Here is a 17,721-nt window from a genome sequence, read left to right on the forward strand (position 1 = left end):
CGTGAATGAATTTTAAAAATTTATAATAATTAAACCGTAAAAGATATATCAAAATGTATTAAAACTTCTGTGCTTTATTTCTGCTCTTCAATGCATTTGTAAAACTGTAGAAATTATAGAATTTTCTAATTGTTAATTTAGTATTTACTTCAAGGCATTGTTATTGTAAAATGGAGGCAGACCTGGTATTATATCATAGGACATATTGTGTTCCATTTGGGCTCCCACATCCCCTTCAAAATATTGCTATGCATATCGTTTACACCCTGTAGTAAATAGCGTCCAAATATTAACAGGGGTCATCGATCTTTTCAGTCGATTGACCCTTTTAAAAGGACAAAATATATGGGCAATTTACAAATTCTGAATGCAAAGTGCTGATAATAAGGGTAAAATAATAATGAAAATTATTATACACTTTGAAAATTCATTTTAAAAGATAACTTTTGCAATTTTGAAATTTATGAACATTGGAGCTTCTCCGATTGTTCATAAAGTTATGAGCGCCTTTAGTTCATTCTTTAAAATTATGGTAATTATTAAAAATATAATTGAATTCTAAATTAACCCTTACATTGCCATTCATATTTTCGGACAATTCTTGAAAGTTGAAAGTTTTTCATGAAAAAAGGTCTTTAAGTTTCTTTTCTATTTCACATATTAGTATGCATGTTAGTTTATGTGTATAACATTATAATCATAAAATCGCGTGGACTAAAGTTGAAATCGACAGCAAACGAGAATGTAGCTGTGTTCGAGACTATAGTCGAATACGACAGCGTAAGGGTTAAAACATGTGTCGATTATAAGGATAAAAAGGAAATATAACTAATTTTAAAGGAAACTTGGAGTTTTATGAAACGAATTTTATGAAGATTTGAAAAATTTGTTGTGTGGATCAAAATTATTCTTGGTCTACGGTCTACAAAAGAAATATTTAACCAAAAGAACATTTCTGAATTGGCGGAACGAATATCTCCGAAACAAATTGAGTTTTACTCGACAATTTAATAACTCATAAAGTATCACTTCAACAGATATGAAATTAGGATTAATTAAAAATATAATTCTCTCACGAGGCAAGCTTTTTTTTGAAAATTAATTTTTTGTAGTAACTGTTTACAAAATGGGCGATTTTATCGATTTCAATGAGATTCAGATGTATCGTCAAGGTCAATGCCCTGTAATATGATTAATACACACATACAATCGCCGAGGTGACCAGCCATAGCTTTAAAGATATGCGCAAACATATTTTCGGTATTAAATATTGTAATTTTAGGGCTTGGGATAAAATAACGATAATTTTCGAGTAGGTTTGGGTTAGGTAGGTATGGTTCAGATCTTGGTTAGACCTGGGTCAGATCTTTTTTCCTATTTTTTTCTATTTTCTATTTTTCATGCCCTAATACATAGAACACCCAGACCCGACCCAGATTTGACCTAGCGCTAACCCAGACTTGACTCAGAATTATCTCACCCAAACTTATTTGAAAGCTATCCCAATCTTATCCCAAATTTAAAAATACGATATGCAATAGCGTAAATATTTTATGTACGTCTTTGACGTTATGGTTGAGTAGTAATTAGGTATGTGTATAAATAGAAATTGTTCAGAATCTTAATTTTGTCTATATATTTGAAGGTCATTGAAATTGATGAGGTGGTTCATTTTGTAAATAGCTATCCTTTTCTTTTAAAAATGCAGCAGTTTGAAAATTATTGATTTGGAGCTGTGTGTAATAACAAACACAGTCAAAATTTTGTTAAAAAAAGGAACAATCGGAATTGTTGTTTCGGACAACGTGTGAGCAAGATATTCGTTTCACCAATGGAAAATGTTTCTTTTGTAACTCTTATTTCAATGACTCATGTAAGATTACTGTATCCATATTTTGTACACAAAAGAAATATAAAAATGTAACAATACTGTCTATAGTTCTATGTTAAATCCCCAGTTTAATTGCACTTACATCTTTTTTAGAAAATATTCTCGAAAAACACCTTTCTTTCTCCGCTTCTCAATAAGAATAACCTCTTATTGCGTTCCGTTCCGTGTGGGTCACTGGTATCTGGTAACCTACGGTATTTATTGAAAGTGAAATATTTGTTGAGCGCATAAACGTGTTCTATAAATCGAAGTTGAAATAAGGCAATAGAAAAAGAAGCTGAAACGAAAAAGAATTCAATGCTATAGCTTCTACGCGCTGGGGATAAGCTTACGCCGCACGATGTGTGTTGCAGAAACTGTGTGAATGTATAATAAATTGCATAAGACATTCGAATCGTAACGCTTACATGGAACGGACTTTTACAAGAAATGCACTGGAGAGGTATAACTTTAGCAGCAATTTTTCTCTAGGGTTTAACTATGCAAAATACCTTTAAATTATTGATGAAAACTTAATAGATTTATAACACCCACTATAAAAGAAACGAAGAAGATTTTATAAATTATAGTTGTTAAGAGGATAAGGAAACTGAGGGTTTTGTGCTATACGTGAAATTGAAATAAGTAATTATTTATATATATATAAGTAATAAGTAATAAAAAGATCGTCTTGAAGACGATCAGCCTAGAAATAGTAATCTACAAAGATGAGGCAGGATTTAGAAAGGGGTTAGTTTTTTAATGGTTTAAAAAGATTATTGTTATATACATATAATAAGTGTACTGAAGTTTATAGAGAATGTATTAAAACATATCGAATCAATAATTTTTTATTCTGTAATATCTCTATTGCAAGAATATATTGACGCATCCTCTCTCGTATATTTTAATATAGACCTGTTATTCCCTTTAACGTATTTATAAACACGTTTAATTCTCACTAATATGCTTAAGAATATTTCCATAAATATCATTGACGATATTTAAATGAATAATAATTATTATTCTCGTTTACGTGGGCTAGATCAGGTCTAGTCAAACAGAACAGTTTTCCATTAGAGGGAATAGAAAACATTAGAAAGTACGGAAATATGCATTTATAAACAACCCTGTGATAAAAATTATCTGAGTACTTGTAGACTTAGTTTCATTAAACCAATTTTTCTACGATGTTTTATAGATTGTGATGTTACTTGTTCTTCATATTGCTCCTAACTTTTCTCGAGAGTAACTAAGAGTAGTTTTACTCATGGGAATAGAATTGTCTTGACTTAGGCCTTTGACTAGCCTGCTATTAACACGGTGCACTGGCGTTTATGTACGAGGCCTTTGAAAACAGGTGTCAGACATTTTAAAGGGTGTTTTTACATACTAAAATATGCCGAAATTGTGTCTGAGGCTTCGTTTCCGAGTTATTAGTTGTTTAACAAGCACTTAAAATATGTGTGAAATACTATGTCAGACTAGAGACTTATTCTACTATAGCGACAGCATGTAGGGACTAGACAAGCCAGACACAACGAAATAAGTAGGATGTATGCTCCGAGTCAAATACATATCATGTATACTTTAGGCGTCTTCTCAAGAATTCATAAGCTGGGAAGCAAAGTCCCAAACGCAATTTTGTCTATATTTTCATTTTCGTCCTATTTTAGCGTGCAGAATTAATGCCCTGAAGTTTTTGACACTTGTCAAATACCCTATATAGGGAGCTGAAAAGGGGAGATTCCTAGGGTAATTCTAAACAACCTTTTTCTTTGCAAAAATGTTCTCTGAAGCTTTGTTAACGAGTTATTAAGGAAAAACATCGACCAATCAGAGAACGCCTATAGCAGACGAACAACTGTCCAGTGACAGGGCACAAGCTACGCGTAGCGTTTACTACTCGCTGTGTTCGAGTCTTGTACAAGAAACTCAAGATCTCTACGTTATTATCCTATTTTTCTTAAACTATTAGACGGAAAATTATGCAAAAAATCAGAAACATGTTAAATATCGGTTTTTATTTTTTAATTATGACGGATCAAAGCAAAAAATGTTCAAATAAATTGAGGTTAATAATGTGACTCCCTCTTTCGATTCCAACCCTTTACTGAATGGTGACTAAGTAGACATGTACTTACTATCGATAAAACTCACCCATTCGAAGAGAAATTCACCTGCTGCTTGAACATTTGCTCCACTGGGTCAACTGTGCCGATTTCAGTCGTTGGGGGACGACGCATATGTAGCGTACAAGTACAGGATCTGGTAATCGCAGGTATACTATACCACAGGAAGCCACTTTGCATTTATAACACTCCGCGGTCACTAACACTGATCACTTCACCAAACGAGCACTTGACCTTTTAACGACCGACAACCGCGAAACGCTCCGAATTAAAAACCACACGGTCGTGATAACGGTAATAAAATACCATAATAAAATGCATGCCGGTCGTAGGACTCTGATATCGCAGTAGCTAGAGAATGAGAATACAATTGACGTATTTTCCCCTCATGGACGAGTTTGTCTGTCTGTACGAGACATCCATTGACCAAATGTTTAACGTTCAGAAACTTTCCCCAATTAGTACTTTTACGACGGGAATTTCCATATTTCATCCGTCCGAATGCATTGAAAGGACGTCCATGGTAAGCGTGACGCGACCCTCACGGCCTTCGGTCTCGGGTACCGATGACTCCTTCGAACTTGCAACGCAATATCTGTGATCATTGTTACGAGCCGAGGGCTAGATGGTCTGACCGAGGGTCAGGGTTTTTGGAATATTGTTATTTTTTCGTGGACGAACCAACGGGTAACTTTACACTCGTTGGGAGCCACTTCACGGATGTGGACGAACCAGTGCGCAACTGCCAACACCGGGAGCCACGTTAGGATTTGGGTAGGTTTTTCGTGGACGAACCGATACTCAACTTGGCGAGCATCGGGAGCCACTAGGATGGAATAAAGACTGCGGACGAACCAGCGAGTAACTTCGCACTCGCCAGGAGCCACCGGGACGTGGACGAACCAGTGCGCAACTGCCAATACCGGGAGCCACTTGTAGGTTAGGAAAAGGACCTTTGCAAGGATTGCGAAGATGTTAATATAGCCTCGTAAGTTTTAAATTTACAATATATATCTCGAGCGGTAAAGATATATTATTTGTGGGATCGTTTACGCGTTCGCTTCTTATTGGATTTAGGAAAGGTTTTGATTGAACTAAATCCAATTTAACAAACCTTATAAAACTGTATATAATTACACGTTTGAGTTGACTCGAAGGAATACAAGTGTTTATGATTTTACGTGTCGCGGAACTAAGTCCTCTCTCTCTCGATTACGCACAGAGGTATGCGGGGGACGCGTCGTTAAGACTACGTTACAGTGAGTTTTTACGTACTGTACTCAAAAGATTTTTGCTTGAAGGAGAACTAATGCTCGATCTTGCTTTCCGGTTTAAGCCACGTACTAACTTCAAAACTGGATTACGAGTGAGCCCCCTAGACCGAGTTTCTTAGCCTTTTTATAGTCAAAAATCTATAGGGAAAAATGGTGGGGACTCGGTTGCATCGCAGAGTTTCCAAGAAAATTGAGAGATATTAATTTCGAAGAAAATCTATTAATTGGGTGCAACGGAAATGCCTATCGGCCCTTACATGGTGATTTCCAGGCAAAGTCAAAGGTCAACGGAAGCAGCTTTGAATCGAGCCCTTTCATAGTTACTTTACGTAACTCGTCTGGACTCGTAACATCATAAACGGCCACATTTGCGATACACCCATTACGGTCTCCTAAACTAATCCGATATGCCTTTGCTTTCCCCCACGAATTTGTTTGCCACTTTTTCGATCTGAAGAAGAGACTACCACTTCCACTAGAAAAAGTAACCGAGGAAGACCCAACCTCGTTCGTGACAACTGACAAATCAAATTCGAGTATTTCGACGAAGCTACGCCCCGAGAAGTCGTGCTGGAGGGATGCGAGGGCACGAGGAAAGAGGCTTCGGAAAAAATCGGCAGTATCGATCGTAATTCTGTCGCCGAACTGTGTAACATCTTATTTTTATTTACGGAATGGATTTCAAAATAATCTACGACAGTGTGGTTTTTAATTCGGTGCGTTTCGCTGTTGTGGGTCGTTAAAGGGTCAAGTACTCGTTTGGTGAATTGATCAGTGTTAGTGACCGCGGAGTGTTATAAATGCAAGGTGGCTTCCTGTGGTGTAGTATACCTGTGATCAGCAGACCATGTGCTGTACGCTACCGGGCATCATCCCCCAACGATCGGGATCGCACAGTTGACCCAGTGGAGCAAGCGTTCAAGCAGCAGGTGAATTCCTCTTCGAATGGGTGAGTTTTACCGATAGTAAGTACATGTATACTTACTCACCATTCAATAAAGGCTACAATCGGATGAGGGAGTCATATTATTAACCTCAATTTATTTGAACATTTTTTGCTTTGGTCCGTCATAATTAAAAAAATAAAAACCGATATTTTCGTACTTTTTACTGATTACAGCAACTAATACGTCCAATTTTCGTTCATTCATTATGAAATAAGTATTTTTGTACAATTTTCAATGTTTTGATACACAGAAAAATAATGTACAATCCATAAGAACTACGAAAATATTGCTTTTTATTTCTTTACTATGGCGTATCAAGTTAAAAAATGTGAAAAATAATGTTACACAATGGTATTAGTGATATTTATGTACTGAATTAATATGATCATAAATCCGGTTTTGCTGCAATACTAAATCGGCATTTCTAAATTCTTTTTCCTGGTTTTTTATTTTTTACAACTTGGATAATTCATTTAAAAATCTGAAAAAATTCCATAATATGGGTCGCGATAGCTAACGTGTTTCTGATTTTTTTTTCATAATTTTCCATCTAATAGTTTAAGCAAAATAGAGCAATAACGTAGAGATCTTGAGTTTCTTATACAAGACTCGAGTACAGCAAGTAGTGAACGCTACGCGTAGCTTGTGCCCTGTCACTGGACAGTTGTTCGTCTGCTATAGGCTCTCTGATTAGTCGATGTTTTTCATTAATAACTCGTTAACGAAGGCTTCTAGGAAAATTTTCGCTAAGGAAAAAGTTGCGTAGAATTACCCCAGGGATCACCCCTTCTCGGGACTTACACTTATTCTGGGACACCCTGTATATTCGAACACGGTATACATTTTTTAATCTGCTGCTTTGTTAGTGAAAGGATGACTCAAGTATTGTGTTTGTTTATTTTATAAAAATATGAACCACTTCTAGTTTGAAAATACATACACAATTTAACGATAAATTTAATAAAATAATAAAAAACCTCCTTAAAGCTTTCAAGGTTTGTTTCAATATCAAGAATATCAATAATATCAATTTTTTGTATTTTCTTTTTACGCTATTCAATAGATTGTCGTTCAAAATGTCCAAATATTTGTTCTTATTTAAAATATCTTGATTATAACTAATTTCGCACTAACATTTGAAATATACCCGTATAATTACTTGAGAACAAATATTTCAACATTTTTAAAGGAGATTTATTAAAAAGTATACAGTGAGACGTACAAAAAAACTGACATTGATGATGTCAGAATAAACCCTAATACTTTTGAAAGAGTAAAAAAACCCTAATACTTTTAATACACAAAGTAAAAAATCGGGAAAAACGTGGTGTTCGAATATTATCACATGTAATATTCACTGTATCGTATCAATGAATTTTGAAAAATATTTAATCTAGCGATGACTGCTGAGCTGCAATGTGTAATGTAAACATTTCCGTAGTCATCTAGGAATTCCAAACAATGTTGATGAAGTTTAACGTGCACATACGCTAAATAACGCTAATTTTGGTAATTATAACATATTTCATATTTCTTGAAACACTAATTTAAGACATCGATCAATAACTACATATTGACGCATGGTTCTCGTTAGAAGGGTACAACGGATGCATACATATAGTATATCATGTTAGACGAATACATACGTACATATGTATGTGTGTGTAAATATGTATACACACATAACACATGAAAGTTTCATTTTCCTGTACTACTTGAGTCTTGGGAAGATAATCATTTGTTCTTATCATAACTATTAATCGGTAGCCTAAATCAGTATTTTAGGATATATGAAATAATTTATAGTTAAAACAATATGTATTAAATGCAGATGAATTCCTTTCACTCTTTAAATGTATACTATCAATTTCGTAAAAGAGTTCTACATTGTGTGTGACATTTTATGCATTATTGGATCGACACTGTGTATTTGCTAAGTGGCTTGGAGAATTCGCTTTTATCTGATGTGTCATCCCCAGATAGGAAATCATCCATGCAGATATGTCCCAGCGAAACGTGGTGTTCTCATCGTAATGGTTTTGCGGGTCATACACTTATAAAACGCAGTTCAGAAACAAAGTCTAGCAAACGTAAAATTAGCACGTTCACTGAACCATATCTCATTCTGAATCAGAATCAGTTCGCACTCATGTACGTCCACTGACCCATATCTAGACCGAGACATCTCTGACTCTACACGTTCGTTGACACAAATCCGAACAGTTTTAACAAAGGAGATTGTAATCGTGGAGCTTTCTTTTCTTAAGTGTTATACTTCCAGCATAATTTAATCAAATTAGAAAACTAGAATAATTGATACAGTGCCTGGATAACTGAATAATACCGGTTGTTAAAATAATTAAAAAGATATGAAATGCTAACATTTCTCAAAGGAAAGAAAATAAACGAAACAAAGATATAATGATACATGTATTGTATACAAGGTGATTTTAGTAACTGGGTCAGGCAACAAATCTGTTCCGAGTAAAGTTAGAAAAAAAGCGTAGAGGAAAACTTCGCTGTTTAATAAGCTCTATCGTTCTATTGTACGATTTATTTTATACGCGCAGCGACACACTTGCAAAGTGCAATTGCGTTCTTTTTTAAACAGAGCTCTAGGATTTAGTTTGCATAAATTTATTTCATATGTTATCCCACGCATAAAAAGTATAAAGTAAGATTATTAAAAACATAGTACTTTTTGATTTTTCACGTCCTACACAATCGCTATGTTAGCATTCAATCATCTTGTTATTATTGTACGATTTATTAACATCGTACTTATGATTAATTTTCTGATGATTTTATTATACAGGGTGTTCTCAGGTTAAATGGTCAAATTTTAGATATAAATTTAGGTCTGTAAAATGAACAAATTCTTCCTCCTCTGGATGTATGCTCGCAAAGGCTTCCTTTATGAGGCATTTACTCCTAAGACATTTATACATTTAAGATCTACATTTAAATCTGTGGTTATAAGACGAAACGACGTAAGTCACATGTTTTTGTTTTCGAGATATTGGCGTTTAAAGTTTTTAGCTTTAATACTGCTTCATGAACTTGTGTCTTCTGGAACCTTTATTTTTAAGTAAAAAAATTCTTTTAATGCCCTTTCTTTTTTCTAAAAATATAAATTTTATATTATAGATGTCAATTAAGGCTTTAACTCGAATTTTTTGAAAATGTGACATAGGTTGTTTTGCCTTACGATAGACATGTTTAATGTAAATATTAATTGCTATAGGAATGTATTGTAATGAATATTCCAATCTCTATAGCAAATATGGTACAAATCAGTCCTGTAAGTCGAATCTTGAAGTTGCAAAAATTTTCTAAAAAATAAGGCGCGTGTACATGCTTTTGTTTCAATAAATAAGTTAAAAATCAGAATTGAAATTATATCTTTTATACATAAAATAAGATAAGGAACCGATTTACATAAATTATATAAAAGATGTAAGGTCTGTTAACAAAAAGTACAATTGCAGTTTGTAAATATACCGATGCATCTGTGAAATAAGTCATACGATAGAATGATAGAACTTGTTAAAGCAATGCAAAATTTCTTTCTACGATTTTTTTGTAACTGTAGTCTGGTCCAGTTATTAGAAGTACCCTGTACATACTTATATATATATATATATGTATTCGATGAATAAAAATGGGACGACAACTTTATACTAGAGTAAAATTATGAATTGTGAAGAAATGAGTTTATCGATTGACGATCGATTTTTGTTCTATAAATCTATTATGTATATAACGAGACTGTGTTAAGAAGTTAGAAACATGTGTGGACAATCGCAAAAGAAATGTCACTCGATTGAAATCAATTCGAAGAAATGAAAATACCGAAAAACTAATAGAAATTGTCGAAGAAAACTTGTATTTCTCAAAGACAACTTAGAAGTCTTTTCATCATGAGCAAGGAATCAGTTCAGAGTATCATAAAAAATGACGAATTGAAAAAATGATGAAAAATGATATTGAAAATTTCATAAACTGATTTCCTTTTAAGTGCTGGATTCAAATTTATTTATGTATTTTGTTTACTAAAAGTAATAATTACGAATTAAATGTCGCTTAATTTTTGTCCACCTTCTGTGTAAGTCTACATACATGTAACAATATTACGTATGTAACGGCTACATGTACATATCTACATGTACATATGTAAGTAAGTAAGTATGTACATATAAATGAAAGGCTAAAACTTTATTTTGGTTGTTTCATTGCTTCACGAAATATAAGAATAGGAATTATATCCTAAACTATATCACTGTATAGATATCTAATCTAACACATCAAATTAATATTGCTGTTCTGGAAACTTTCATTATAACATGACTTTACATATGATTGCGTCGGAACAAAGTTGTTATTTCTTTACATATAGTTGGATATCGTAATTGTAGTTCTTAATCAGTTTTTAAGTTATCAAATTCCCATATGGAATATAATTTGTTACGAGTATCGTTTGGGATATTATTTTTTAAAGAAAATATTATTTTAATACCACTTAAAGCAAAGAGTATTAAAAAATTAACAGTTGTTTTGCTACCAAAAACGAAATACAAATATGTTCCGAGAAAGAGTATAGTATCAAAATATTGATCTGCCGCCTTTCTATTTTCGTGGTTTCTTTATATCTAATTCTCCATTTAATTTTTATAGTTCAGAAAATGTCATCTTATTGACGTCAATTCTGGGTGACAAATTATAAAAATTTAAGCATGCCTAACAAGTATAGAGCTTGCCCTTGTTTTGACATAATTAAATTATTATGAGTATACAAAATTGTTAACCAAAGTCTGCCAAGACTTAAGATTCACTTTAATAAATTCTATTATGCTTTTAATGCTAAGTTAATACTAGGTCAACATCAACTTCTGTATGAAATCTTAGAATATCAAAGAAGCCTGCGATATACGTAGCCAATTCTTGTAAACTTTACTCGTTAATAAACTACTCTACTCTCTTTAATTTACCATATGCGTGAAAACCAGTTGATGTTGCAATAAATTTATACATATACTTGTCGTAATCCAAATGGGACACGTGAAGCCTAGGGAGCACGACGACAGGCCTAAGTACTTACTAAGCTAACTAATTGTAAGTGCAGAAATCAGATCATTAACATCGAACTCATGAACTTTGTTTATGTACGTACAAATCTGACCAATCGCGTTTGTCCATACTATAAGTGTGTCAAAGACTTATGTTAGATGAATTATGATACTCCTTGGAAAGTTACAGTATCTCATAAAATAATCCGTAGGAAGAAATTTAATGTATATTGTAGCTTTGAAACATAAGTTTATGAAATGTTTTGAAATGATTAATGTACCATTTAAATTAATTACAGTTAAATAATGTTGTAAATAAAATAAAGTATATTTATTAAGTATATCTATTATATTATTAAGTATATTTTTTAGTAAAATTTTCACTGCAAATTATAATAGTATTAACACACTTATTTAATTTATATTGAAGATTAATTGGATAAGATAAAAAACCAATATAAATCTTATTTAAATTTTCCAATGCGTACACTACGTATAACAAGCTCGAGTTAGCTGGAGATTATCTTAATGACAATGAGTTTAATGATTAATTCAGACCCTTTCAATTATTTGAAGTATAATTCATACAAAATAATACTGATAATCAAATAAATTTACCTCATTATCTTTTTAATTTTGCCTTTTTCTTCCTTAATTATTATTTTTACGATAAAGGCTAATACCAACAACCATTTTTAGAGAAGTATTTGTTTACGACAGCTTATTCTGAAAGTGTTTCGAAGGCAGACAGCTGATACTATTTCGCTTTCAATGAATTTATAACAGAGATTCAGGGTGAAAGTGGACTCTTGCAATGCCCGTGTGGCTCGTATGTCTAATGATGGGTACTGATTTGAAATTATATAGCCAAGGAGGGTAAACTTGTCGAAAAGGTGCGTTCTCGTGCCTTTTCATGGGCTTTAAATATATTATGAAGGACGATATTGCGAACAACTTTTTCTTATACGTATAATAGAAGGTCGGCCTTAGTTTCTGAAATATTCGCAAAAACTGTTGCTACTATTAAGCCTCGTTCAGATTAATCAAGTTATTTGAATTTAAGTCACTTTTATTTAAATAGCTTGATATCAAATTTATGTTCACATAAGTTAAGTTACTTGAATTGAGGTGGTTTGAATTTAAACGAAACTTGAATTTAAGCTGCCATAGAAGAGTAACAAAAATGGCGCCGATAGTAGTGGCGCGTGCTGGTTATTTGTTATTTGAATTATTAGTTATTTGAATTTAAGTCACTTTTATGCAAATAGCTTGCTATCAAGTTTATGTTCACATAAGTCAAGTTATTTGAATTGAAGTGGTTAGAATTTAAACGAAACTTGAATTCAAGCTGCCATACAAGAGTAACAAAAATGGCGCCGAAAGTAGTGGCACGTGCTGGTTCTTTGATTACGTATTTTTCAAATAAAATATGGACTTTTGATAGTTTCCTTGACGTTCATATGTTTGTCAATTCGCTTGAAATTTGTACTGCATGATACAATTTGAAATGTTATTAAAGGGAAACGTGTTTTCTACGTAGTGTTAATAATGCTTTTCTGTTCTTTTAATACATATCAATCAATGTATGTATATTTCAAAGCATGGAAAAGTTGAAAGAAACTCGACTTTACTTGCAACTTCAAAGGATATTTCAAATTAAATAAAATAATATGTTCACATTGATCAAATAACTTGCATTCAAGCAACTTAATTAATTAGATTGATCTTTTACATTGAATTCTCCCTATACGTGAGCATCCGTGGCATCATATGCTTTAGGATGCAATCTCCACTTATTTATCGTTTATACGAATACATCACAGTAGAGTGTGATTACCACTTGGTGGTGTATGATGTGATATGAGGGTGCTTGGTTAACATTAGGTGGTGTTAATACCTCTTGTAATTTCGGTGGTCCAAGAAAAGTTTGAATTAGGGAGGTTGAGATACTTCATTTCTACCATTGCAATTTCATTTTCGTGTTTCACGCCTCTCACGTACCAACTAACGAGATTAACGAGTGTTACTCTCGTGCTCAAAATCCCACACACTCCACTTAGTGTTAACTACATACTCCACAAAGCTTTTTGCGAATATCTTACGAACTACACCGACCGCCAGTTTCATGTGCTTAGAGGCAAAAGTTGTTCAAAATATTGATTTCTTGCGTTTATACAAACAGTAGATAAGCGGCGGTTGCATACTGACACTGATGTATGCGCTGCCACAGACTCACATGTTACAGACACAGTTTAATTTATAATGCTCTGTCTACACTGGGCAGCAACGAGGGACATTTTGTCGCCACTTGTGTAAAAAATAAGAAAAACGTGGGATATTTTTGGAAAATAGGTTTTACACACAAAACGATGAAAAGTTCAATTGCACAGATGCCTGAAAACGCATAGTTTTTTAATTACATGCTATAAGCAACAAGAGGCGACAAAATGTTCTTCGATGTTGCCTCAGTATAGATATAGCTTAATGCTATTGGAATTTAACCAGCAATCTAATCGTGGGGATTAAAACTAATTCCCATAAAAACTAAACAGTTGTTCAGAATGTTAATTTCTATAATATATACAGAGCGTTTCAGATATATATGTCAAGAGGAGCTGAATCTGTATACTAAAATAAGTAAAAAATGTTATATAAATATATGTCCTATATATCTTACTTCTTGAGTTATAGATGATTAAAGAAAATATTAATCTTTAATCATTTTAAAGAAAATGATAAAAAAAGAATACCCACCATACGACACAATAGACGTATTGCAATCCTTAGTATCAAATTTCGCACTTGCACGAAAATATCAGGTGATTTTTGGATAATCTCAAATCTATTTTATATTCTTTATTGCACTTCGTGCACATTGTTCGTTTGCGTCGACTACACAATAGATTTTAACACTGGTAGACCTGGTGCACATTACGGTGTACATTGTTTTACTACTTCAATATCTGAATTAAAGTGTTAAAACTGTGACTACAATCATGTATATGCTTTTCCTTTTTATTTGGTTTAATTTGGAAAATCAGGGTTTAAGAGATTAAATGGTCCCAAAGATAAAAATTTAATGAGTGGTGATCAGGAGACCGTGGCAGTCACGCGATGGGTCCACCTCGCCCAATTCATGTAAATGTAATGCATGTACTAGGGTGTGTTGAGGCACGTAGTGGACACTTTTAAACATTTTCTTTAGTCATTCATAACCCGAGAAGTAGGGTACGTAGGACATTTTTTATTTATTTTAGTGTGTAGATTCAACTCCTAAAGTATTGAATGTATTTCTGAAACTCCCTATACAGAGTGTCCTGTAATAAGTGGGTAATACTTTAGGAACTGTTAAGTTAATTAAGCAACTAAATGCCATGAAAAAAGTTCATATAAACACATGTCCTATCCTATTTAATCATGTTTATGACATATACCGAGTTTTGTGTTCTATCATTTACTATCTGATCACCTTCATAGGAAATTGGTGACACCTCGTTATCGATGTGACTACACTTCCAATATCCTATATCTTATAATATTTCTCGAATTTGTTCAAACCCCTGTTCAATTTTGTATCAGAGTATTTTAACACTGTAAACAAGCCTTGTGTATGAGGAATTTCAAGTATTCTGGCATATTTCCTAAACAAGATCAAATAGGTTATGTGTTTATATTATGAAACACTCTGTATTAAAGATCATCAAACTCAGTAAGAACATCTTTTCGATAAGTTTACCTTAAAGAGCGCTTGCTAAGTGATACTTTACAATTTATTGATATGGAAATGTTTGGAGATGGCAAGCAACCCATTTATTGCATTACCTAAGCTTAAATAGGAACGTTGTTCCTAAAGGATCTAGGTTCTGCGCGGGGAAGGCGATGCCTTTTTATGAGAAGACTGTGATGAATCTCATGACACTTACTCTAGAGATGCTGAAGGTGATTTCTCGATATTTCTCTTCTCATTTTGAAACGTATTTCTAACATATAAAATAGTTTATAATTTAAGATTATTTATTAATCAGTTGCAATTAAGTGTTTATTTAAAGAAAGGAATGGAATGTCTATTTGCATTTCCGTTTGCGTAGGAAGTCACATTAATTAGCCATACAAAATTTCTTACCGCTCGTCCATGGAAGCAGGCTGTCGTATAGGACATCGTACATATTCATGACTTCCACTGGTTCGCCATCCCCCGAAACGTCGACCAACAAACGACGATGTTGACGTCACTGGGGAATCCCTAAAACATTGGAGGGAATTTTTTCTAATTTCTCTGGCAATTTTCACCTATTATTTTTCTAATTATACGTGTTTGCTTTTAGAAAAGACCAATACTTTTTTTATGAACGTTAGAATTCAGATATCGAATTTTTACTATTGTTATTTCTATTTTACTTTCTTTTTCGCAAAAAATGGTGTTCATGATATTTTTAATAGCAACGATGTCAAGAGTTTTTTCAATTGTAGTTTCAAATTGATTTTAGTGTTAAAAAAATATACAGCATGTTCCAGATTATTTCGACCTAGTTTTATCACTAAAGATTTTTTGAGTAGAAATAATAAAAGAATATTACATAAATATAAGTGCTTTAAAACGGAATTGAATATTATGACAAAAACATGAAATATGAGAGAACTAATAGTGAATTTGTTTTTACATTTATAAGGGAACATAGTGGATTGTTAATCACTAATTTTAATGAAATTTAAATATGATACAGTTTAGCAGTTCTTATATTAATATTTAATATTTATTTTTTATCGGCAATCGTTGATATTAAAGGGATGAAAACCGCCACGAAAGTTGATGTTTGCGAAACCTATTATAGCAAATACTCAAAAACAATTAACTATAAAGCAATTGAATAAATCAATAGAATTAATTTTTTTAACAACGAATTCCTTTGTCGTTTAAATAGTATTTTTGTTAATTTTTTCAAGAAAATGTTAATACATTTTCTTGGATGTTTGTTTATAAAAATTAGATATAAAGCATTAATGTTTTTTGCGCTAGTAATATTTGAAGGCTATCACATCACCACAGTGGTAGTATTATCTAAGTATGTACATAGCTACGTGTGTATGTTGGAACCATACAGACTGAAACATTTAAATAGTTAACATCAGACAACTAATTACAAAGCAATCATTGCAATTTCATGATGTTACTCCGTAAATACATTAATATTGATATCTGCATTTATTGTTAAATGTGAAATCTTTTTTGCAGATATCTTTATATGTATGGATTCTCTATTTGGAAAAATTTCGAAAGAAAGATTTCAAATAAAATACTAATTTCATCAGAAAAATAACTTTCTTTTAGAAAAAATATTATTTTTATCAATTTGCATAATTACTTTATCTCTAATGTGTATATAAGGACCTTTAACAAGAGCAATTGCCAATAAAAAAAATGTCTCAAATATAATTATCAGAACTATATCGTATTTACATTTCATTGACATCAGTTGATGGCATTGGTGTGTGAGCTTGTTAGTATGATACGCTGCAGGAATAAATAAATTTTTAGACGTGGTATTATTTGCTTAATGGATACAATGGATAAGTATTCAATCTTTAGATTGATTAGCACGTAATTGTTCAATCTTTATACATTAATATTTCGAGAAAACTAATACTTTTACCTTTGAAATCGCTAAGTTTTTCAATTGCTCCGCTGACCAATTGAAAGCATTTTGATTTGTATATAATCAACCCGAGCATAAGCAATCCACATTATAAAAGTGAGTCTCTCGATGACACACACCAATGTCCATGTCTCTTGACCCCCTAATAATAATAATAATACAGCCAGCTGGAATGCTGGCGAAACGTTGAGATATTTCGTTCACAAGGACACAGCTTACATCCGAAAGTCTCAACAGTAAGAACTGCTTAATTTTACGTTATTAACTCTTTTCTATGATGTATTTCAACAAAAAAATTTCTTATGAAAAAAAGTTAATAATTCATTAGGATAATCATATAAATCTGAGAACTAATATATGAAAATTGGTAAATACCGGAGATGTGCGGAAATTTGATGCCCGAGATTGGTTGAGAAGAGATCGGGATGGTTTGGGTTGAAATCCCAGAAACAGGATTCGAGAGTATGCGGGATTCTCAAAAGTATTAGATTTCCCAAAAGTATTAGATTTCCCAAAAGTATTAAAATTTATGTGAGTTATGTGATTTTTGGCACTTCCGAGAATTTCGATATCTCGGTTTCAGTTTTACGATTTCTGAGTCGTATCAAGTCTTATCTTATAAAATATCTATAATTTCATAAATTTGAGTGGTGCATGTTTCTGGAAAGTTCATTTGTTCTATGGCAATCTTTAAAAGCTTAAAGCCTCGTTCAGATTAGTCGAGTTACTTGAATTCAAGCCATTTGGATTCAAGTAGCTTGATGTCAAGTTTATGTTC

General features: G+C 32.7%; 1 protein-coding gene across 1 annotated transcript in view; it reads right to left on the bottom strand.

Annotated features, from left to right (window-relative positions):
- LOC143178080 (uncharacterized) overlaps positions 1–17,721 on the bottom strand; it is a 124,002-nt gene that overhangs the window by 5,001 nt on the left and 101,280 nt on the right. Inside the window, exon 10 of the mRNA XM_076376523.1 lies at positions 15,413–15,532. Coding sequence (XP_076232638.1) covers positions 15,413–15,532 — 120 coding nt within the window. The remainder of the gene's footprint in view (positions 1–15,412; positions 15,533–17,721) is intronic.

This window comes from Calliopsis andreniformis, chromosome 4, assembly GCF_051401765.1.
Source record: "Calliopsis andreniformis isolate RMS-2024a chromosome 4, iyCalAndr_principal, whole genome shotgun sequence".
Taxonomy (NCBI): domain Eukaryota; kingdom Metazoa; phylum Arthropoda; class Insecta; order Hymenoptera; family Andrenidae; genus Calliopsis; species Calliopsis andreniformis.